The sequence below is a fragment of the Callospermophilus lateralis genome, chromosome 6 (genome assembly GCF_048772815.1).
Source record: "Callospermophilus lateralis isolate mCalLat2 chromosome 6, mCalLat2.hap1, whole genome shotgun sequence".
NCBI classification, from domain to species: Eukaryota; Metazoa; Chordata; class Mammalia; order Rodentia; family Sciuridae; genus Callospermophilus; species Callospermophilus lateralis.
In genome coordinates, this window is record NC_135310.1 from 18,971,143 (window position 1) to 18,995,694 (window position 24,552).

The 24,552-nt window shown below is 36.3% G+C and overlaps 1 protein-coding gene across 3 annotated transcripts in view; it reads left to right on the top strand.

The window, feature by feature from the left end:
* The first annotated feature begins 5,069 nt into the window (after nucleotides 1-5,069).
* Ppil4 (peptidylprolyl isomerase like 4) overlaps nucleotides 5,070-24,552 on the top strand; it is a 36,632-nt gene continuing 17,149 nt past the window's right edge. Inside the window, exons 1-11 of one of the 3 annotated variants that reach the window (XM_076859652.2) lie at nucleotides 5,070-5,183; nucleotides 8,882-8,949; nucleotides 9,035-9,099; nucleotides 9,341-9,458; nucleotides 10,938-11,080; nucleotides 11,841-11,937; nucleotides 12,645-12,761; nucleotides 16,929-17,053; nucleotides 18,361-18,427; nucleotides 21,218-21,355; nucleotides 22,330-22,441. In XM_076859652.2, coding sequence (XP_076715767.1) covers nucleotides 5,114-5,183; nucleotides 8,882-8,949; nucleotides 9,035-9,099; nucleotides 9,341-9,458; nucleotides 10,938-11,080; nucleotides 11,841-11,937; nucleotides 12,645-12,761; nucleotides 16,929-17,053; nucleotides 18,361-18,427; nucleotides 21,218-21,355; nucleotides 22,330-22,441 — 1,120 coding nt within the window. In that variant the 5' untranslated portion in view covers nucleotides 5,070-5,113. The remainder of the gene's footprint in view (nucleotides 5,184-8,881; nucleotides 8,950-9,034; nucleotides 9,100-9,340; nucleotides 9,459-10,937; nucleotides 11,081-11,840; nucleotides 11,938-12,644; nucleotides 12,762-16,928; nucleotides 17,054-18,360; nucleotides 18,428-21,217; nucleotides 21,356-22,329; nucleotides 22,442-24,552) is intronic. The other 2 variants (XM_076859653.2, XM_076859654.2) reach the window with 2 other exon arrangements.

Sequence of the window (24,552 nt, forward strand, 5' to 3'; positions counted from 1 at the left end):
TCCGGGGGCGGGGTCAGAGGGGCGGGGCAGGCCTGCCCCCAGGCGACTGCGCAAGCGCTGGGAGCTGCCACTACCCTGCCCACGCGGAGGATCAAACTGCGCGCGCGCGCTGCCACTCCACCAAGGGATCAAGTCAAGTTTGGGGAAGACCCGGTTATTTCACCGCGGCTGAGCTTTGAAGAGGGGTTCCAACCTAAATAAGTGCAAGCACTTTCGTTGCCATTACTTTTTAATTGACAATAAACAATTTTACTATTTTGATGAACCATTCATACAAAATGGTAAAATTGTTTATGTACTTTATATACATATGCACATGCATCTGCAAAATGAAAACAATAACACTTCAGGACACTTATGCATCAAAAGTAAAAAGTTTCACATTTAAAAGGGAAATTTTTGTCAAATGGGTAGTTCCCATCCTTGGCTGCATGTGGGAATCTCCAGGGCAGTTTTTGAAAGTACTGGGGTCTCTCTGGGTTCCCAAATTTCTGAGCTAGGTGCGAATTCCAGGAAGGGAGTAACCAAAGTACAAAGCTAGTTGAAGAAGACCCTCAGTTGAGGCCTACTGGCTAAATAATGGCTAAATAGTTTACAGTATTATTTGACAATAAACAATTTTACTATTTTGTATGAATGGTTCTACTTTTTTGCTATATGCATGCAGAAGCATCATGGGATTTCATGTTAAAATGTCCCATAATTGGAAAAAAAATACATCACAACTATGATGTTATAACAAAACTTTAAGCAAATCTTGTTACAAAGTTTCACTCACTTGTTATCTATTAGAATGTCATCAGACTCAGCTTGGCATTCCTGACTTTTTTATTAATCTGTAAACCAACTCAGCCATTGCTTAAATTACAGTGGGTTGGGCTGGGGATGTGGCTCAAGCGGTAGCGCGCTCGCCTGGCATGTGTGCGGCCCGCCTTCGATCCTCAGCACCACATACAAACAAAGATATTGTGTCTGCCAAGAACTGAAAAATAAATATTAAAAAAAAATTACAGTGGGTTTTTGTTGTTGTTGTTGTTTGGGGGGGATACTGGGGATTGAACTCAGGGGCACTCAACCACTGAGCCATATCCCCGGCCTGATTTTATATTTAGAGAAAGGGTCTTACTGAGTTGCTTAGTGCCTCGCTTTTGAAGCTGGCTTTGAACTTGTAATTCTCCTGTCTCAGCCTCCAGAGCACTGGGATTGCTGGGATTACAGTCTTGAGCAACCAGACCAGCATAGTGCGTGTTTTGATCTTTTGTGTCCGCACATGTCAACTTGACTTCCTTGATCCTTAAAGCAATGAAAAGGAGTTTCACCTAACCCAGGAATCCACTGTAGTTCAGTACACACGAAGTGTTTTCCACTTAGTGAAGATAATCTTTCAAGTAACAGTAAATAGTCTCAAAACTTCTAACAGCATGTAAGTTGTATTAAAAATAAATCTTCAAGGGCTGGGGATATAGGTCAGTTGGTAGAGTGCTTGGCTCACATACACAAGGCCCTAGGCCAGCATCACACACACACACAAAAAAATCCCTTCATCAGATAATACCCTTGGACCCCAAACCATGATTTATTTCCTTCTTCAGCCAATGATTTGTTATTTTCATCATTCCTATATTTGAAATTTGAATTCAGCTTTTCTGCAATTCAAAGCAGGCTGGGGTTGGGGCTTGGCTCAGCGGTAGAGTGCTTGCCTTATACTTGTGAGGCACTGGGTTCGATCCTCAGCACCACATAAAAATAAACAAATAAAATAAAGGCATGCTGTCCATCTACAACTACAAAAAAAAAAAAAAAAAAAAAAAAAAAAAAAAAAAACAACAACAAAGCAGGCTGGATACCAAAGGGAAGACTGGGACACTTTGTATCTGGTTTCAATTTCTGGGATAGAGTGAGTCACTGCACTGATGTTAAAACACATTTCCACTCCTCTTTTCCATATTTACTCAACTGTATATTTTTGAACTTTCTGAAGACCTCCAGGAGACGATAAGGAGAGCAAGAAACAAGGATATGCTTTTTTACATCTCTTAAAAATCATTGACAAATTTTATCTTATATTTTCTAAGATATTAAAAAACTGCTTTTACAGTGTACTTCTCATCCATTAATTTAGAAGTGAATTTTATTAGACCCATCATGATGGATAATGCTTCTCATATGAAAAACAATTCAGAAATATCATTGTGGCAGCCAGCATTTATTGTAATGAATCATGATTCAATTCTTTATATACAAAACATATTTATAGGGGCTGGAGTTGTAGCTCAGTGGTAGAGTGCTTGCCTAGCATGTGTGATGCACTAGAATTGATACTCAGCACCTCATAAAAGTAAATAAAATAAAGGTGTTGTGTCCACTTACAACTAAAAAACAAAATTATTTTTAAAAAACATATTTATAGAGATTAAATGTTTTGCCCCAAATTAAAGAATGGTGTTGGAGCCATGAATTTTAGCCCTGGCATTGTGAACCAACATATTATACTGGTTCATATTAAAAGTTAAACATCATAATTTAGCAGAGTGCTTGCCTGACATGTATGAAGCCCTGGATGCAATCCCCAGCAACCCCCTCCACACATACACAGAGCAATAAAATGTTCCTTCACTGATTTGGAAAATTTGGCATGAACTGGGTTGGGAGAAATGGAGAAACAGGAGAGTGTGGTAGATATTTACTTCTTACTACCACAAAAACAGAGAAGCATCACATCCAAGATGCATCTCCTATTGTCTGCTACCCCAGCTAACTGGTATCAATAACCTGAGGGTGTGCAAAGAGAGCCATTTCCAAGGATGTTAAAAACTGTACTGTAAATTTTGCTTGATTAGTACTCTAAGTATCCTTCAGGGAAGGGGTGTGGTAGAGTTATTGTCTAGCATGTGAAGTGCCCTGGATTCAATCCCCAGCTCTAAAAAGAAAGAGTATCCTAGTTAGAGATCTTGTCAGGGCTGGGCATAGTGGCATACGCTTGTAATCCCAGCAGTTGGGAGGCTGAGGAGGAGAATTGCAAGTTCTAGGCCAGCCTCAGAAACTTAGCAAGGCTTTCAGTAGCTTAGTGAGACTGTCTCAAAATGAAAAAAACAAAAAACAAAAAAGGGCTGGAAATGTGGCTCAGTAGTAAAATGACCCAGGGTTTAATCTCTAGTACCATTAAAAAAATGAAAAAAAATTGTCATATTAAAAAAAGAAAGAAAAGGGAAAGTCATCTATGACAAATATTAACAACAATTAAATGGTGGAGGTATAAATAATTTTGAGTCTATTTAGGTCTGATTTCATAGTAACCCAGATGCATAGGTAAATAATTTTACATGGACTTGGCATCCATTCTGAAAATAAGGTGGACTTTCTCAAATCAGAAGCAGAGTTCAGTCACCCTTACATGGTTTCCAATTCTATACCTCCACCCAGTTCTTCAGTATGGATGATCCACATACCTGTCCAACACAACTGCCCCTCTTGAGCATCTCTATAGGGGGCAGCTAGATGCAGCCTGCTCAAGTGGCCCTACTAACCTCCATACCAGACAGATACTGGGCAGATATGCCATAGTGACCAACTCTCAGCCACAGTGTGACCTACTGGAACTCATGCCTGCTTGCTTTAAATCTACCAATTAAAACTCCCCATGGAAAACCTGTAGGCACTAGGAATTAAGCAACAAAGTTTATTATATTTCTGGAATATACACTGTAACAACGATAAACAAATTCCTAAAACCATACTAGATGATGAAAACTCCAACTAGAAAGTTCAGCTAGTGAAAAGGCCCTGATGCAGGGATTTGTCCCCCGTGTTCAGGGAACATCAAAAAGGCTAGTGTAGTTTCAGGGGAATAAGAAAGAAGACAGGAAGATGGAGTAGAAGGAGTTCATGTAAGGCCTGTAAACTATTATAAAAACTTTGGCTTAGTGTCAGATAAGAAGTTACTGGAGGTTCTAGGTGTGAAAGCTGCTAGAATCAAGATGAAGTTATACTTATTCCAAAACCTAACAAAATGAAGTCATGAGACCATAAAGGAAGGGCTCTCATGAACATATGCCTGTGTTGAAAATCTACAAGGATCTTAACCCGCACACCTTTCATAAAAAAGGTGAGTTTGTGTGTGTGTGTGTGGTGCTGGTTATTGAACCCGGGGCCTGCTCATGCGAGCCAAGCACTCTACACCAAGACAGCTATATCCCCAGCCCCACAAAGAATACTTCTGCCAGAATGTCTACCTTGGCGGATACCACCTTGTTTCATCTTTCTAGAATAGAATAATTTCAAAACAATTTACGTAACCTTCATTTTACCTTCAAATACCCGTGTCTTTCTTTGCCTCCTTGGAATTGCCCATGCTCAGCCCCCATAGCACACATCCCAGACTTACATTGATACGTATAAAGTGAGAGCAAGGATGCATACAAGAGAGCAAGTTTGTAGACCAGGAGAGTGGAGAGTAAAGTTTGCACAGAAAACTGTTATTGGAGGGCCCAAAACCCCAAAGAGAAGTCAAAACTAGTTTTAAGTCTTCTAGAGTATTCATCATACCAGTAGAGATTTGGGGGTAGCGCCTGTTACTTTTTAGCTTGTCGAACAAAGGAAGTTATACTTATTACACTTATTCCAAAACCTAACAAGTTATACTTTATACTCGCCATGTGTGGCTACTACCAGGGTTAGTCGGTAGACAATACTCGCAGGAAAAACAAACTCCTTGTTAATCACCTTTCCCAGTAACAAACGGTGAGCTTCGGGCCTGGAGTTCTCAATGTAAAACTATGAGAGTCGAAAAGAAGGTCGGGGACGACCACGCCGCCAGGAGAACTTTCCTATTCTGAAGATGGGCACAAAATGGGGCACAAAAATCTTATAGCGTTATCCTCTGAGAGATAGGCTCGCCTACGGGTCAGCAAGGGCCAGAGAAACTCCTGCGGGGTTGGCCGAGCGCTGACTGACCCAAAAGGAAAAGCAGCCTGAAAGAGCGCGGTGGCGCCGGGGGATGACGCAAGCACGCGTCGCGCCCAGGGCGACGCGTGGCGTAGAAAACGTCGGGCCGCGCTTGTCAACCCTCCGCCCCCCGCCTCCAGGGGCTTGTTGCCGAGGAGGAGCCGGCGCCATGGCGGTTCTGCTGGAGACCACTTTGGGCGACGTCGTCATCGACTTGTACACGGAGGAGCGGCCGCGCGGTGAGGCCCATGCCCCTCTCACCCCTGGCCGGGACCACGAGCCCGTCTCCCCGCTTTCCCCTCTCTGCTTCCCCAGGTCCCCAGGGGCCACTGGCTCGAGCTGCTGGTGCCTGCCGCCACACTATTCCATTAGCGGGCCTTGTTTAGAAAAGTTTTTGTGAGGAGAATTCGTTTGAACCTAGGCAGCGCTTCTCTGCATATTGTGTGGGCCCGTCGGGCGCAGGGCGCTGCGGTCATGAATTGCCTTTGGATGTGTGGGGTGAGGGGGCTGCCTATGCCATGCCAGTGGCTTTTGTGGTTTTACTCTGCTTTCTCTTGTCTTGAGAGGAACACAACAAATATTCATTGGTGTGTGATCAGTTCAGTCTTAAAAGCAAGGAGGATGTGCTTGGCACAGCAAGTGTTGGCATCGCATCCCGTCTAGAGGGAAGAAGCCGGTGCCCAGAGGTGTGGACAGAGGCTGCAAGCCACTGGGCTAAGCCTTAGCCTAGGCGTCCTGCCCTTTATGGTCTGATTCTCCCCTGGGAGACTTCGATGCGCGAATCCGTCTGAACTCTTAAATTGTTGTGGAGGAACGTGTAAGTTGCTATGGAAACCAGAGGCGAGAGTAATTCTTTAGTCCGGGTAAGGAGATGCAAAGTGAGAACACATCTACTAGCTTTTTCAAAGATGAGTGGGAATGAAGGTTTTTCTCCTGGTTTGCTTGGAGTTTGGGGAAATGGCAAGTAGTTTGGAAGGAGGTATGTGAAGGGGAGTGGTAGACTTGCAGTCTGGTCAGGTAAGATTAGGTCAGATCCTGAATAATTCTGTGTGCCATGCTGAGGACCAGAGTCTTGGAAAGAAGGTTTTAAAAGCAGGATTGATGAGTGTGTGCGTAGCATACTTGCTTTGAGAAAGTAATAGGCAGCAGTGTGGAGAATGTTTCAGATTTAGGAGAAGTTGGAGACTAGGAGAAATTAGTTACAGCCTTGGTCCTGTCCCCAAGGAATGCAGTTTATCAAAGAGGATGAAACTGGCTTCAATGCTGTACAGTGAGTGTCTCCTACTCCCCACACTCAGCTGTTGCCTATCCCCTGCAAACACTTATTCTTTATAGTTTTTACCCTTCGCTTACTGTTGCCCTGTTCCATGTTCTGCTACACTCTTTTTCTTCTGGAGAACCCTGCTTTTTCAAATCTCAGATCAAGCATGATCTCTTCTATGCAGCACTCCTCATCCCTAAGCAGATCTGTTAGATCTGTTCCTTGTGCTCTGCCTCAGGTAGCTTTGTAAGTCATATGACACTCATTATGACATTTACCTATTGTCCTGAAATTATTTTTACAAGTCTGGTCTCCTCTCAAGAATGTACTGCAATGAGAGCAGAAACTGTACCTTAATTATCTCTGTGTCTTGAGTATCCAGTACAGTGTTTTCTACTTTGAGACAAACTGAGAGATTAATTGTAGTGGCCCATGCATATAAACGTGTTGTATTCTAGGACTCTTTGCAGGTGATAAAAATGCAACTAAAACTGACTTAAACAAAATAATTGCCTATGTTATTGCAGTAAGCTTGGCTTTACGGATGACTGAATCTCTGAGTTCAAGAGATGTTGTAGTTGAAACCCAAGCAATACACACACACACACACACACACACAAAAGGATGTTTTAGGGAATTGGATTGTTTTATTTTTATTTTTGGTATTAGGTATTGAACTTAGCCACTTAGCCACTGAGCTACATCCCCAGTCCTTTTTATTTTTTGTTTTGAGGGAGGGTCTCACTAACTTGCTGAGGCTGTCCTCAAAATTTGAAATTTCCTGCCTCATCCTCCCATGTTACTGGGATTATAGGCATGTGCCATCTTACCCAATGAGACTTGTGTGTTTTGTCTCTTCGTTTTGCTTTCCTTTAAGTTTCATTGACTCTGTCCCTGTAGAGCAGCATCTTACAAAATGAATGGGTCTCTTCCCAGTGTTGTAAAGAACTAAAGGTAAGGTAAGGCCATCTCACGTAATTAGAAAGCAGTGGTTCTGTGTAGGTAACCTAAAATACCAAAAACCCAAGTCCACATATTTGAAGGTATACATATTTGAAGGTATATGAATACCTGCTTATCATTTGATAGTATATTCAATCTTTCCTGCTTGCGTGCATTCTCTCTCTCTCTCTCTCTCTCTCTCTCTTTTTCTCTTTTTACTTTGTATTATAAATGTAGAGACAGTCATGTAAATGAAGTCTCATATTCCGTGGCCATTTTTGTTTAACAGTTCTCATCACATAACTAGTCCCAGTCTTGTTTCCTTTATGAGAAACCCACTGGATTTATTGAATTACAAGATAATTCCTTAAAAAAAAAAAAAAAAAAAACACCCACAAATCATTATTATACCTTAAAAAGTTAACAATAATTTCTTGGTATTATTTAAACTTTCCTCTTAGCTCTTGAACATTTTTAAAATGTGATAATTTAAACTAGGATCTCAACAATACCTATATATATATTAATTAATATATTTCTTAAATGTTTTAGCTTATGGTATCCCCCTACCGTTTTTTTCCCCCGAAAAAATTCTTGAGAAAGAACCTGGGTCATTTGTTTTGTAGAATTTCATTTGGCATTCGGCTGATTATTTCTCTTTTGTGTCTTTTAACATATTCCTCTATCCCTTCTATTTTCTATAAATTGTTTAGATTCAGAACCTCCATCAAATTTGTTTGGGGCAAGAATGTTTCATATAGAGTGTACTTTTGCCTACATCACATTTAGGATGCACTTGATGTCTGGTTGGCTCTTTTTGTGATATTGAACTTAGACAGTGGTTTCAGGCCTTTAAAGTGTTTCCATCAGTTTGTCATCTAAAGATTTTGGCAGCCATTGATGGTCATTGCCTAGGTCCATTATTTTTGTTTTCTAGTAAAAGTACTACTTCTGTCTTTTTTCTTTTTTTGTTTAAAGAATTTTTTTTAAGTTGTTGATGGACCTTTATTTATTTATTTATATGTGGTGCTAGGATTTGAACCCAGGACCTCACAAATGCCAGGCAAGTGCTCTACCACTGAGCTACAACCCCAGCCTGTAATTCTGTCGCTTTACAATGAGTTCAGAAATATTTTTAAGAAAACAATTGAAAACTTGATATTGAAGACTGTCCAACACCTTGGGCACCATCTCTCCAGATTTTTACCATCTATCATTTTGTAATACCAGAATATTGTAGAATTTAGACTGATCTTTTGGATACCACCCTCCTTGCAAAATTAAATTCCCACTTCTAGGCTTTTCCATATACCTTCCCAGCATGAAATGATCACTTTTTACTCTCTGCCAGCCCAGTTCTTTTATTATATATTTATTTTTAATTGATGTATAGATATTGCACATATTTTTGGTATACCATGTGATGTTCCAGTATAGTCTAGATCTTTGAATGTTTTCCCAAAGCCTCCATGAGGCTTTTAATTTCTTCATCTAGAAACAATCTCTCTTTTGAACCCTTGTGACAGTTTTTATACTACTTTTTACCATTTTACTATTTAAGTGGCATAAATTATGCTATTAGATATCTAGTATTGTAACTATTTGTGTTCACTTGACTTTGGAATTTTACTTTTAATAGTAATTTAGATATTAAATTGTACTAACTGTGGTTTTACTTGTTTAAAACCAAATTTGTGGATTATTATAATAAATTGTATATTTACTGTCTTTCAGCCTGCTTGAATTTCCTGAAATTGTGCAAAATAAAATATTACAATTATTGCCTTATTCACAATGTACAGGTGAGTTAGTGGTTGTTAGTCATGTTCTTTGTTATTGGAACTAGCAAATTCTGTGACAATTAACAAAAATTTCTGAATATTATAGAGGGATTTTATCATACAAACTGGTGATCCTACTGGGACTGGCCGAGGAGGAGAGTCTATTTTTGGGTAGGTTCTTTTATTTTTAAATGAAAACTAGAATTGCTTATATTTAAGTCTTCATATTAAAATATGATTAAAATGTAGGAAACTTGGGAAAGTTTCTAAATGTTTTTAGTAAAAGAGAGGAGTCTTTTGAATCATAGTATCATTTCTATAGAGAAGTAGTTGGTAATACTGTATTATAGTACTTCTACATTTATAGTTTGACAGAACTTATATTTTATAACCTTATTATATGTATTTCCAGTCAGCTGTATGGTGATCAAGCAAGCTTTTTTGAGGCAGAAAAAGTGCCAAGAATTAAGCACAAGAAGAAAGGCACTGTGTCCATGGTGAACAATGGCAGTGATCAGCATGGATCTCAGGTTAGGAAATGTGTATAAAATGAACTTTGCTTGGAAATGAAGGACTAGAAGCCACTTTCAAAGTGGCTTTTTAAACTGTTCAGTAATGAAAGAATGTGTTAATCATATTCAAAGATATGTATTAGAAAAAACTTGCACTGTATTTCTTATATTAAAAATATATTGGGGGGCTGGGGATGTGGCTCAAGTGGTAGCGCACTTGCCTGGCATGCATGCAGCCCAGGTTCAATCCTCAGCACCACATACAAAACAAAGATGTTGTATCCGCCGAAAACTAAAAAATAAATATTAAAAAAAAATTCTCAAAAAAAAAAAAAAATATTGGACTGGGTATGTGGCTCAGTGGTGGAGTACTTGCCTCAAGCTCATGGGGCACTGAGTTTGATCCTCAGCATCACATAAAAATAAAAAATAAATAAAATAAAGGTATTGTGTTTATCTACAACTAAAAAAATATTTTAAAAAATATTTACTACATCATGTACAACCATAAGAATGAGAAGTTATACTCCATTTATGTGTGAAGTGTCAAAATGCATTTTTCTGTCATGTATAAATAATAATAAATTTTAAAAATTTAAAAAAGAAAAGATCTAAGGGTGAAGTTCAGGGATGGAGGAGGTGCTTAACATGTACAAGGCTCTGGGATTGAAGCAAAACAGAAAACATTATTTTCTTCTTTTAAATTTAAATTTGAATAATTTAGAAAATACAGAAAAGTAAAAAGAAGAATAATATTAACCACAATCCTGTTCATGATTATTACTGTTCACATTTATAGACCCTTTCAGTGTTTATTACTTATTTTTATTTTTTATTTTTTCGTGATACTATGATCAAACTCAGGTCTTCATACTTGCTAGGCAGGCACTCTACTACTGAGCTGCATTCTTCTCCCTTTGACTATTTTATAAGTGATTGCTGGAGGGGCTGGGGGTACAACTCAGATGGTGAGTGCTTGCCTTGCATGCACAAGGCCTTGGGTTCAATGCCCAGCACCACAAAAAAAAAAAAAGAGAGAGAGAAAGAGATGGAGACAGATTACTGGGGCTTGGGGTCTAGTTTAGTAGTAAAATGCTTACCTAATATGTGCTAGACCCTGAGACTGATTCTCAGCACCACAGAAAAATATAAATTAAATAAATAAATAGATTTTCTTGAGAATCTTCCATTAATTGGAAGATTAATCCTCATGACCATCTATTATGGTAGGTGCCATTGTTTTTCACTGTTTATGCATGAAGAAAATGAGCCATGGTTTTTCCAATCATTTTAAACAATTGAGGAAACATCTGTGTACATGTTGATAACTTATATATAAACTCTGTTTTTTATTTAGTTCTGGGAACAAGTTTTTAAGAACTGGTGCAGTAAATGTAGAGTTTCACTCGTGTGTGTGTGTGTGTGTGTGTGTGTTTTGTCAATTTAGCTGACAAAACACACATACGTATTTTTGTATTTATTTTGTCTTTCTGTTAGTTTCTTATTACTACAGGAGAAAATCTAGATTACCTTGATGGTGTTCATACAGTATTTGGTGAAGTGACAGAAGGCATGGACATAGTTAAGAAAATTAATGAGACCTTTGTTGACAAGGATTTTGTACCATATCAGGATATCAGGTATTATTACAATTCACTATCTTGAATGTATTAGAATGTTTTAATACTATGATGTGTGACGAGACTGGTGCACATAGGATTAGTTTTTGACTAATTCCAAAATGTGAATTAATATAAAATGAATCCTCATAAAAAGAACCTTTTATATTTTTCTACTTATACTAATTTTTTTTTTTTCTTTTTTGGTACCAGGAATTGAACCCAGGGGTACTTAACCACTGAGCTATATTCCAGCCCTTTTTAATTTTTTTTTTGGTACCAGGAATTGAACCCAGGGTTTCTTAACCACTGAGCCATATCCCCAGCCCTTTTTATTTTTTATTTTGAGACAGGATCTCACTAAGTTGCCTAGGGCCTCACTAAGTTTCAAGGCCTGGCCTCAAAGTTGTGATCCTCCTGCCTCAGCCTCCCAAATGGCTGGGATATCAGGTGTGTACCACTGTGTCCTGCTACTTGTACTAATTATTTATAGTAGATTTTGTTAGGAAAAATTACTGTGCTTTCATTTTTAAATGCAATTTATTGAGAAATGTGGAAAATTACTAAGATTTAGACATTTACTTTGCTTCTTTGAAGTAATGCAGAAAAATATATACAAAAAATGGAAACCGGTAATACTCATTGTGAAAGTGTACTGTGAATTAGTAATATCTTTGTGCAAAATGGGGGTTTTGGCATTAAAGATACTTAAGTTATTCTATGAAAATAAAATACAGATTTTGAAATATTTAATGTAACATTTGACTTGGACTTTTGTAAGGATAAATCACACAGTGATTTTAGATGATCCGTTTGATGACCCTCCTGATTTAATAATTCCTGATCGATCACCAGAACCCACAAAGGAACAATTAGATGTAAGTAGAGCCTTCTTGTGATTGAATGTATGTGCATATTAATTTGCATGGATTTAACTTCTTAGTCTATTAAAAATTAATTTCTTCATAATGATTATTTTGCTTAATAAATTATACTAGAATGATTTGAGTTCTTTTTCTACTCCACGGAGATACTCATTTTTCTAGTTATCTTTTTATTTCCCTGACTTCCTTTTTTAAATATCTATTTCATTGTAACAGCCTTAGCACTGGAAGCTTATATGAATCTGGAATTTTTTTTTTTTTTTAATCTAACTCTAGTTAGGAGAATAACTTCAAGGCCAAACTAAACAATCATCCTGTGAGGGAATTTTTCAACTGGAGATACTCTAGAGCCAGGCTAGAACCAGAAATTTCTGTGGAACAGCACAGACTTTCCCCCAGATATTTTAAGATAAATTTTTGCTTTTGAGGCTTTCTCAAAGACAAATTTATCTTTATGGTTGAAATTGATGCTTGCTTATTTCTAAGATGATTTATCTTCTCCAAGCAGCACTTAATTGGATAATAGTATCTAAATAGATGTTTATTTTCATTTCCTAATAAATCAGAAGCCCAATCTGGCTAATGTCATAGAATTAATTTAAATCAGTTTCAGAGGTTTGTAAATGAAGCGTAATACCTTTCATGATTCTCAGATTTTTTTTATTTGTTAAATATTTATATTAATAACTTCTGCCTTACAGAGTGGTCGAATAGGAGCAGACGAAGAAATTGATGATTTCAAAGGAAGATCAGCTGAAGAAGTAGAAGAAATAAAGGCAGAAAAAGAGGCCAAAACTCAAGCTATTCTTTTAGAGATGGTAAGATGATTATGTTTGTTCAAATAGTTGATCTGCCATATATTTAATAAATATTTATTTATAAGTTTATTTCTGGCTCTTGTGATAGTCTTAAAATATTAAAAATTTAGTTTAGAGTTTTCCTCTAGATTCAGTTTTGAATGATATAATAACACATGGAAATGAATAAATTCAGTTCCATTATCATTATAGTATCAAGTGCTTTTATAAAAAATGGGTAGTGGATATTTCATTATTTTTAACATAAATATTAATTGAATTTCAGTTGTTTAATATTCACCTCTTTTTTAAAGCATGTTTATTAGATTAAATCTTATGTTAAGAATAATTCTTCATTGTACCACTCAAATGTTGAAATTAAATAGAATAGTCATTGAATGATAAAATAAACCTGGGTAAAAATTGAAAATTCAGAAATATACTTCTTCAAATATATAATTTTTGATGTTTTCTCTTTTCCTTTCTATTTGTTCATTATAATTTTATGTAACAATGGGATTTGTTGTTACATATTTATACAACTTTCATGTTTGTGTATCAGTTAAAAAATATATAAATACATGTCTGCACATATAAAATATATATATACATATATATGCACATTTATATGTTTTTTAACTTGTATACACTCCTTTGTCTTGCTCATAGTATGAAGTCATTTGGGGATTAGTTATTCAGTAGACCATTAATTAACCTACTAGGCATTTTTTTCCTTCTTATTTTTAAGAAATAGGTATGCATATTATATAATAGATGATTAATAAACACTTAAGTGAAAGGATAACAATTATGTTTTTAATATTATTGTACATAATATGTTTTTATATTTTTGTCTGTTTTAAAATTTATATTAATTTATATTCTATTAATTAATTTATATTTATGTTAACAGTATTAATGAATAAATGCCAAAAGCTCTCATTTCAGAGAACTTTAATGAAATAAAAAAGTTGAAAATACACTTTTTCTTTTCTGCAGTACTGGGAATTGAACCCAAGGAACATTCCCACCCCTATTTTTAATTTTATTTTGAGACAAAGTCTTGCTAAATTATCCAGGCTGGCCTTGAACTTGGTATCCTCCTACCTCAGCTTCGCAAATCACTCAGGTTGCAGGCATAGGCCAGGCTGGAAACACTTTTTTTTTTTTTCTTTTGGTACTAGGAATTGAACCCAAGGGCACTTAACCATTGCACAATATCCCTAGCCCCTTTTTGTATTTTATTAGAAACACAGTCTTGCTGAGTGGATTAGCGCCTCACTTTTGTTGAGGCTGGCTTTGAACTCATGATCCTCCTATCTCAGACTCCCAAGCTACTGGGATCACAGGCATGTGCCGCTGTACCCAGCCACACGCATTTTTAATTGAGCATATATACACCTAAGAGTTATTGATCCAGAACAACCAATAGCAAGACAAATTCTAAGAAAACTATTGAACATAAAATCAACACCAATGAATCAATTGCATTTCTAAACACCAAGGATATATCAGTTGAAGGAGATATCAGGAAAATTATCCCTTTTACAGTAGCCTCAAAAAAGTAAAATATTTGGAAATCAACCTAAGAAAAGAGTTTAAAGACCTCTATAGTGAAAACTACAGAACTCTAAAGAAAGAAATTGAAGAAGACCTTAGAAAATGGAAAGATCTTCCATGTTCCTGGGTAGGCAAAATCAATATTATCAAAATGGCCATGCTGGGGCTGGGATTGTGGCTCAGCGGTAGAGAGCTCGCCTAGCACGGGTGGGACCTGGATTCGATCCTCAGCACCACATAAAATAAAAATAAAGGCATTGTGTTGTGACCGTCTACACCTAAAAAAATAAATATTAAAAAAAAATGGCCATACTACCAGAAGCACTCTACAGATTTAATGCAATTCCTATAAAGATCCCAATGATGTTCTTCACAGAAATAGAAAAAGGAGTCCTTAGAGTGAAAAGTGATGCAGGAGAGAGACATCACAATGCCAGACCTTAAATTATACTACAGATCTATAGTAACAAAAACAGCATGGTATTGGAACCAAAACAGATATGAAGACCAAAGCACAAGAAGTAAAATCAAGGATCAATAAATGGGATGATATCAACCTGAAAGACTTCACAGCAAAGGAAACAATCAGGAATATGTACAGAGATCCTACAGATTGGTAGAAAATCTTCACCACCAGTACCTCAGATAAGGCATTAATGTCCAGGATATACAAAGACCTCAAAAAACTTAACACCAGAAAAATAAATAACCCAATCAATAAATGGGCAAAGGAACTAAACAAACACTTCACAGAAGAAGAAACACAAATGGTCAAAAAAAAATATGGAAAATGTTCAACATCTCTGTCAATTAGAGAAATACTAATTAAAACTACAGTGAAAGCCCATCTCATTCCAGTCAGAATGGCAATTGTAAAGAATACAAGTAACAATGTTGGCAAGGATGTGGGGAGAAAGGTACTCTCATATATTGTTGGTGGGACTGCAAATTGGTGCAACTACTATGGAAAGAGTATGGAGATTCCTTGGAAAACTTGGAATGGAACCACCATTTGACCCAGTTATCCCACTCCTTGATCTATACTCAAAAGAACTTAAAAACAGCATACTACATTTACGCAGCCACATCAGCTCAACTTAGCCAAGTTATGGAAACACCCTAAGTGTCCTTCACTGGATGAATGGATAAAGAAAATGTTTTACATATAGACATTGGAATATTACTCATCCATAAAGAAGAATGAAATTATGGCATTTGCTGGTAAATGGGTAGAACTGGAGAATATCATGCTAAGTGAGATAACCAATCCCCAAAACAACAAATCTCAAATGTTCTCTCTGATTTGTGAATGCTAACCCAAAACAAAGGAGGTTGGGAAGGGGAATCATAGAAATCCACTGGATTAGACAAAGGGAAAGGATTGGGGAGGGGAATAGGAAAGACAGTAGAATTAATCAGTCATAATTTTCCTAGCCTTGTATTTTTATACACAACCAGGGTAATTCTACATCATGTACAGCCACAACAGTGGGATCCTAAATAGAATAAGTTATATTTTATATATGTATAATTTGGCAAAATACATTCTACTGTCATGTGTAACTAAAAAGAACAAATAAATTTTTTTTTTAATTATTGGACATAAAAGAAAGATCTTTTGAGGCAGGGTACAGTGGCTCACACCTATATGAGGCAGGAGGATCATAATTTCAAAGCCAGCCTAAATAACTTAATGAAACCCTGTCAAGAAATAAAAAAGGGCTTGAGATGTAGCTCAGTGGTTAAGTGCCCCTAGATCTTTTGAGGAACTGGCAAGAAGAACAAGTGACTTATAAGGGAAATATTATTAGATTATACTCAAACTTCCAACAGTAAAACTTGAAGTTTGTGCCAAAGGAAAAATGGGTTCTCATTTTTAAAACTTTTGTTTTTAGATAATTTCAAACTTATAGAAGAACAGCGTATAGAAGTTATATATACCTTTTACTAGGATTCACCAATTTTTTTTAAGTATTTACTTTAAACACTCTTTTTTTTAAACAATTTTTATGTCAATTTTTATTGAGGTACAATTAACATAAAGTAAGACTTGCCAATTTTTTGTGTGTGTATGTGATGTGGGGGATTGAACCCAGGGCCTTGTGCATGCGAAGCAAGCATTCTACCAACTGAGTTACATCCCCAGCCCCGGATTCACCAGTTTTTAAAAAAATTTTTTAGGTGTATATGGACATAGTACTTTTATGTATTTTTATATGGTGCTGAGGATTGCACCAGTGCCTCACACATGCTAGACAAGTGCTCTACCACTGAGCTACAACCACAGCCCAGATTCACCAATTTTTAACATTTTTGCTATGTCCACTTTACCATTCTCTCAGTTCTTTTTTATGGTGCAAATATTAGCTGTTATTATTTTTTTATTGTTTTTGTAATATTGCCTTATAATTATATATAATAGTGGGATTCATTATGCACATAATATAATATTGTTAATACTAGGAATGGTAGAGTTTCAAATTTTAGTCTTATTAGATTTATTTTCCTAAGGCTGGCATTTATGGAGGAAATTTAGATATTTTAGGGAAATCTGTTGTGGGCTTAGATAAAGTATTTAGGATGGAACCTAAATAAAGGAATTGACTTAAGTTTTTGTTTATAATTTAGGTAGGAGATCTACCTGATGCAGATATTAAACCTCCAGAAAATGTGCTGTTTGTATGTAAATTGAATCCAGTGACCACAGATGAGGATCTGGAAATAATATTCTCAAGATTTGGGCCAATAAGAAGGTAAATCCTGGGGCTGGGGTTGTGGTTTAGTGGTAGAGCGCTTGCCTAGAATGTGCGAGGTGCTAGGTTCGATCCTCAGCACCACATAAAAATAAATAAAATAAAGGCATTGTGTCCAACTACAACTAAAAAAAAATATCAACTAAATCAAAAAAAAAGGTAAATCCTGCAATTAATAAAAGAGAAATTTGGAAATATATAGGTATTGATGGTTTTCTAATGATATATTTTGGGTGAGTCTGTGAACTTTGGTTGAATTTTATGCTGGTGAATTTTTACAAGTGAATGTTTGAACAGTAAGAAAGAAAAGAATATATAAAGAAAAATATTTGAGTGATGTTTCTACTCGCTGTGCAGAAATTTTCACTTTAAAACAGGAAATAAGTGAGATGATTTAGGTCTATTTTTATAAATTTTCAGCAGTCCTCTTTAATATTTAAAATACTTATCTCATTTTACTCCTAAAATTACCAGCAATCTGTTTCAAACTTAAATTTTTCAATTTTTTTTTCTTTTGGTTTATTTTCCTTGCATTACTAATGCAAAAGTCTATGAGGGCAGTATTTCTGTGAGAAAGATGACTATTTTATAATTGATTAAAATGTATTATTTTACTATTTTGTTTCATATTTTTGAAGTAAGACTATGGTACATGGAGAAGTAGACAAGTCAATTTCAGCTTATTGGCCATTTTGCTTGTTTATTGTACAATAGATTATTTCCATGTAAAAGCTATACTCACGGTATTAAATTTTACCTTGATATTAAAATTCCTAAGTGTAGACTTGCTTAAACATTTATATGTGTATGTTGTAATTCATCTTTGTGATTTAAAAACTTTATAGGAGTTTATTTTTGTTAAAGGAAAATTAAATATTTTTGTTTTATTTCCTTAGTGCTTAGGGAATTTAAGGACTGTAGGCCTATCTAGGTCATTTAGAGTAAACTGGGTTAGTAGAGTATTTTTTTTAAAAAAGAAGACTTGTTATTTAAGAAATATGGTGAGTTTAATTTGGCCTTTTTTTTTTCAGTACTAGGGATTGAAACAGGGGCACTCCCTCACTTAGCTACCTCTCAGCCCTTTTTATTTTTTATTTTGGGATAGAGTTGAGTTGCCTAGAATGACCTAGAACTTCTGATCCTCCTACCTCAGCTTCCTGAGTCACTGGAATTATGGGTGTTCAGGACAGCACCCGGCTTAACTTTGCCTTTTAATAACTGGCTTATTATGTTATTTAGTTCCAAAGAGTATGAGTGAATACTTTCCTTTTTTTAAAACAAAGTCACTTTTTAAAATTTTCTTTCAGTTGTGAAGTTATTCGGGATTGGAAGACAGGAGAGTCCCTCTGCTATGCTTTTATTGAATTTGAAAAGGTATGCATAAATGAGATATATTAGGTTTGGTATTTACTTTATGAATATGTTTCATTTTTTTATTTTTGTACTGGGGATTGAACTCAGGGGCACTCCACTACTAAGCTATATCCCTAGCCCTTTTTATTTTCTTTTTATTTTGGGGCAGCATCTTGCTAAATTGCTGAGGCTGACCTCAAACTTAAGATCCTCTTGCCTCAGTTTCCCAAGATGCTTGATTATAGGCATGCACCACCATGCCCAGCTCATAGATTAGTTTTGTCTTAATTTTTTTTTAGTTATAGAGGGACACAATACCTTTATTTTATTTATTTTTATGGGTGCCGAGGATCGAACCCAGTGTGTGAGGAAGAGCTCTGCTACTGAGCTACAATCCCAGCCCAGTTTTGTCTAATTTTAACCTTGATACAAATGGGAACACAATGTGTTCATTTGCATCTTGATTCTTTTTGTTATTATTTATTTAGGTACTGAGGATTTAATGAACTGAAGGCCTTATACACTGAGCTACATACATACAAAGTCATTTTTATTTTTTATTTTGAGACATTCTTGCTAAGTGCTGAGAGTGGCCTCAAACATGGGATACTCCTGCCTCATCCTCTTGAGTTGGTGGGATTACAGGCATGCGCTGTCATGTCTTGCTTCTTCTGCTAGTATTATAAGATTATATGTGTTACTGTATGTGGTTTTTAAAGTTAACTTTTTAAAGTTAATTTTTTTGACATAGTATTTTATTGTATACATATAAAATGATGTGGATCTCCATTCTGCTGTTAATAGACATTTAGGTCCTTTCCAATTTTCGACTACAGTGTGCGATACTATGAGAAAGTAAATTTTGTTCCAGGCATGTGGTACATGTGTGTAATACCAGACTGGGGATGCTCAGGCAAGTGAATTGCAAGTTCAAGGCCAGCCTTAGCAACTTAGCAAAGCCCTAAGCAACTTAGCAAGACTCTGTCTCAAAATAATAATAAAAAGGGGGGGGTTGGGCATGTGGCTCAGTGGTAAAGTACCCCTGGCTTTCATCCCTGGTACCAATAAATGAATGAATGAACGAATGTTTTTTTTTTTTTTTTTTTTTTAAAGTCCTGGGGGAAAGCTGGAGTTGTGGCTCAGTGGTAGAGTGCTCGCCTAGCACATGTGAGGCACTGGGTTTGATCCTCAGCACCACATAAAAATAAATAAATAAAAGTACTGCATCTATCCAAAACTAAAATTAAAAGGGCTGGGGGTGTGGCTCAGTGGTTAAGTGCTCTGGGTTCAATTCCTAATACCTAAAAATAAAAAAGTTTTGTTGTTTTGTTTGATCTACTGTGTCTTTTATTTATTTTTAAATTTTCTAATCATTTCTGTAAAGATACCTTCTGATGTTGTGGTATGTATGTATTTCTGCAGAATGTATATCTAGTTGTGAATTGCTGGGTCCTACAGTAGATGCAGCATTAGCAGACAATTTCAATTAATTTTCCTAGATGGTCATACTGATTTTCACTTCCAGCAGTAGTGTTTGGTACTCCATGTTGTTCCATGTCTTGACCAACTCTTAATATGGTCAGTCTTTTAAGTTATATCCATTCTGGAAGATCTTTAGTAGTATCTTATTGTGCTTTACTTTACATTTCCTTCATTGAGTCACTTTTTCAAAAATTTATTATCATTTAAATGTACTTTTTAAATGAAGTACCTATTCAAGACTTGCCCACTTTTTGATTGTGTATTTCACTTACTGGTTTCTAAGAATTCTTTGTATTTTCTGGGTGCAAGCTCTTTTTTGCAGGAGTGGGGGGCATGTTTTATGCAGTTATCTTCTATGAATTTTCTTTCTTTTTTTTTTTTTTTGGATAGTGCTAGGGATAAAATCTAGAGCCTTGTGCATGCTGGGCAAGTGCTTTACCACTGAGCTGCATCCTTAGCCCCCTTTTCCCATTTTTAATAGTGTCTTTTGATAAACAGAAATTTCTAATTTTAACAGTTAAGTTTGTCAGTATTTTTTTTCTGTATCTGCTTAGAAAATCTTTGCCTTCTCCAAAGTCATGAAGATATTTTCCTATTATATTTTTTAGCAGCTTTGTTGTAAACAGTTTCCCATTGGATATATAATTTGATTATTGTGTATTACATTTAAGGTTTGTTTTTCTTTGATGGGATAGGCAAGTGACTTACCACCACTTATTAAAAAGATTGTTCTGTTCCCATAGCTCTGGAGGGCCACCTTTATCATAAATCAGCTCTCTATTTATATAGTGCAATGTCTGTTTCTGGATGCTGTAATGTTGCACAGATCAGTTTGTCTATTCTTTTTTTCTTTTTTCTTTTTTTAAAGAGAAAGTGAGAGAGGAGAGAGAGAGAGAGAACTTTTTTAATATTTACTTTTTTTAGTTATCAGCGGATACAACATCTTTTGTTTGTATGTGGTGCTGAGGATCGAACCTGGGCCGCACGCATGCCAGGCGAGCGCGCTACCGCTTGAGCCACATCCCCAGCCCCTTGTCTATTCTTTTATTGTTGTTGGCAGTGGTTCTGGGGGTTGAACCTAGGGTCTCATGCATGCTAAGCCAGTGGTCTACCACTGAGCTACATCCCCAGCCCAATTTGTTTATTCTTATACCACTGTTACATTTTTTAATCACTATAGTTTTTTTGATATCTTGTAGTGTGGGTTCTCCAACTTTCTTCTTGAAGATTTTCTTGGCTATTTTGTCTTTTATATTTCTAAATGCATTTTTCAATCAGTTTCTCAATAAGACATTTCTCTTTTGTTGTTGTTGTTGTTGTTGTTCAAAGGCACTACTGTGCCTTTCTTCCATTCCACAGGGAGATCAGCCCAGTGAAGGCTGGAGGACTGAACTTAGGGCCTGGCCCAAGCTAAGCACACGTTCTTACACCCTCATACCTGAAGAAATTCTTAACTGTTTTTTAGATGTAAGTCTGTTGACTATTTTCAAATGCTATCCTTTTGAAAAAAATGATCTGAGAAACTTTCTCTTTGGGAAAATTAACACTGTGTAAATTATCACTGCCCATACTTAATTAATTAGATTAATCAGCAGTAACATTGATTGCCTACCATGTCTAGATGTTTGTTTTGTAGTGGAGGGAGTGAACCCAGGTCCTGCTCATGCTAGTCAAGTGCTCTACCACTGAGATACATCCCTAGCCCTTTTTATTATTTTGAGGCACGTTGCCTGTATTGGCCTTGAACATGTAATCCTCTTGTCTGAGCCTCCCAAGTCTTTGGAATTGTCGATGTGTGCCATTGCACTGACTTCAAAAGCACTGGCTGTGCTTCTAAATTTAGAAATTTTTTAGATTTGAAAGGTACACTGTGTGTGTGGATATAGTCAAATACACATTACATCTGTGGCTTATGTAATACTCCGCTGGGCAAGCATTCTGTAATGTATCACAAAAATATTTCTGCAGTGAAGCAAATGAATATTCATACTAAGAATCAAAAAAGGCCATAACCTCATTAGGTCAGATATTGCTGCCCAATTACTTTTAATACCGAATTTTTATCAAACAAATAAACAAACAAAAAAATGCTTGCACTTTTCAGGATTCAGTATTTTGGAGTTTTAAGTGAAAAGGAGTATGGAATTGTATAGGCAAGAATATCTATGTCTATTGCAATCAGATCTTGATTAGAACTCTTGGCTTTGACCCTTGTGTAATCTTTAGCAGCTTCAGTACCTCTCTAAAATTCTCTTAGTACCTCTTGGGTTGTTACTAGAGTTGAGATAAATAATAGATGCAAAACATTTAACAACATCTGGTATAAGAATTTTCCAAATATCAATTTCAATAACAATAAATTTTATTTATTTTCAGAATTTGTTTTTGTTACAGAAATCTTTTCTGTAAAGACTTATGCTTTTTTTAAATAATTACAATAGGAAGAAGATTGTGAGAAAGCATTCTTCAAAATGGATAATGTGCTTATCGATGACAGAAGAATACACGTGGATTTCAGCCAGTCTGTTGCAAAGGTTAAATGGAAAGGAAAAGGTATATTGATTTAACTTCTTTTTTTCTGTTCTGTTTTGCATGCTTCCATATGTAGCCTTTAACTTGATACTGTTAATTAGGAGAAATGTCAATTGACATAAACGCCTGCCATTTATGATTTTACCCATCTGCTATCTAGAATCTAAGCTGTATGTATTTGAAACTAATGAAAAAAGATCTGCATTTTCTGTGTTTAACTGTATTACATTTAATATGGTCAGTCTTTTAAATTATATCCATTCTGGAAGATGTTTAGTAGTATCTGACTATAGATTTGATTTGTTTCTAAAGTAACTCTGATTTTAAGGTTGTTTGGGTGGGTCTTTTAGATACAAAACTCTTTTTTAAAAGTTTTCTTAAGTGTGTTTTAGTGGTCATGGTAAAAAATTGAGACGATTCATGAAAAGGTATAAGACAAAAAAAAAAAAATCTCTTCCACTCCTGTTTCTTATCTACCTAGTTTCTCTTCCCAGAAATAACCACTCTTACCTTTTTGTTTTTGTTTTTGTTTTTGGGTACTAGAATTTACACCCAGTGGCACTTTACTTCTGAGCTACATCCCCAGTCTTTGAGATGGGCTTTTACTAACTTGTTGAGGGTCTCACTAACTTGCTGAGGCTGACTTTGAATTTGTGATCCTCCTGCCTCAATCTCCTGAGAGTTGGGATTACAGGTGTGCAACACTGCACCTGCCTAAAATGCAAGTTTATTCTTTCAGTGACTGCTCAGTCTTTTTGTGTGTGTGTGTGTGTGTGTGTGTGTGTGTGGTGCTGGTGATTGAACCTAGGGCCTTGTGCAGCAAGGCAAGTACTCTATCAACTGAGCTATATCTTCAGCCCCAGACTGCTCAGTCTTCTATAGAATGTAGGTATCACAGTTTTTTTAATCAGGTCTATTAATGGACATTCAGTGTTTCTAACTTTTTACTCTTCTCTGTACTACAGTACTATTTGCTATTCCTATATATATGACATGTCCCACATATGCATAAATGCATATTAAATAAATTCCTGGTAGTGGCATGCCAAACTAAAGGTTGGGTCTATTGGATGCTGAAAGAACATGCACTTTTTTAATTTTTAATTTTATGTTATATATTTTTGGTACTGGGAATTGAACCCAGGGGCACTTAACCAGTGAGCCACATCTCTAGCTTGTTTTTATTTTTTATTTTTTGGTACCAGGAATTGAACTCAGGGGCACCTTAAACACCAAGCCATGTCCCCAATCCTTTTTTATATTTTATTTAGAGACAGGGTCTCACTTAGTTGGGACCTTGCTAAGTTGCTGAGGCTGGATTTGAACTCAGGATCCTCCTGAGCCTCTGGGATTATAGGTGTGCGCCACCACACCCAGCTATTTTTTTTAATTTTGAGACAGGGTCTGAGTTGCTGAGGGCTTTGCTAAGTTGCTGAGGCTGGCTTTGAACTCATGATCCTCCTGCCTCAACCTCCCAAGCTGCTGGGATTACAGGCATGTGCCACCATGCCCAACCATTTCTTTCTTTTTAACTTTAGTTTTGAGACAGTTTTACTAAGTTGCCCAAGCTGGCCTAGAACTTGGGATCCTCCTGCTTCAGCTTCCCAAGTAGCTGAAATTACAGGTATATGCCATCATGCCCAATTCATTTCCCATGATTTTAATGAAGTCTTTTTTACTAGAAAGAAATTGAGAACACTGTTTGGTAGTGAAGTGCTAAATTGTTTAGTAGATTGTGATACCGTATGGGGGTTCAGAGAAGGGAGAAATTGTTAGGGACTGGAGAAGGCAAAGAAGGCCTAGTGGAAGGCAAGATCCCTGTGGTAGAAGAGAGTGACTTGGGTTGGGGCCCTGTGTACTACTTGTTTCCTCCCATGAATGCTTCTGAGTGACTTGTGAAAACTATGATGAAGTACCAACATGTTTTTTTCACATGTTACAGCTTTACGAACAATACATCACATAAGTATATTTAGTGGTAAGCTTAGTGGGGTTGTAGCTTATTGGTAGAATGCTTGCCCAGCACATGTAAGGTGCTGGGTTCAATCCTCAGCACCACATTAAAAAAAATAAATAATAAAATAAGGTATTGTGTCCATCTACAACTAAAAAAAAGCAGTAGTAGTGGTGAG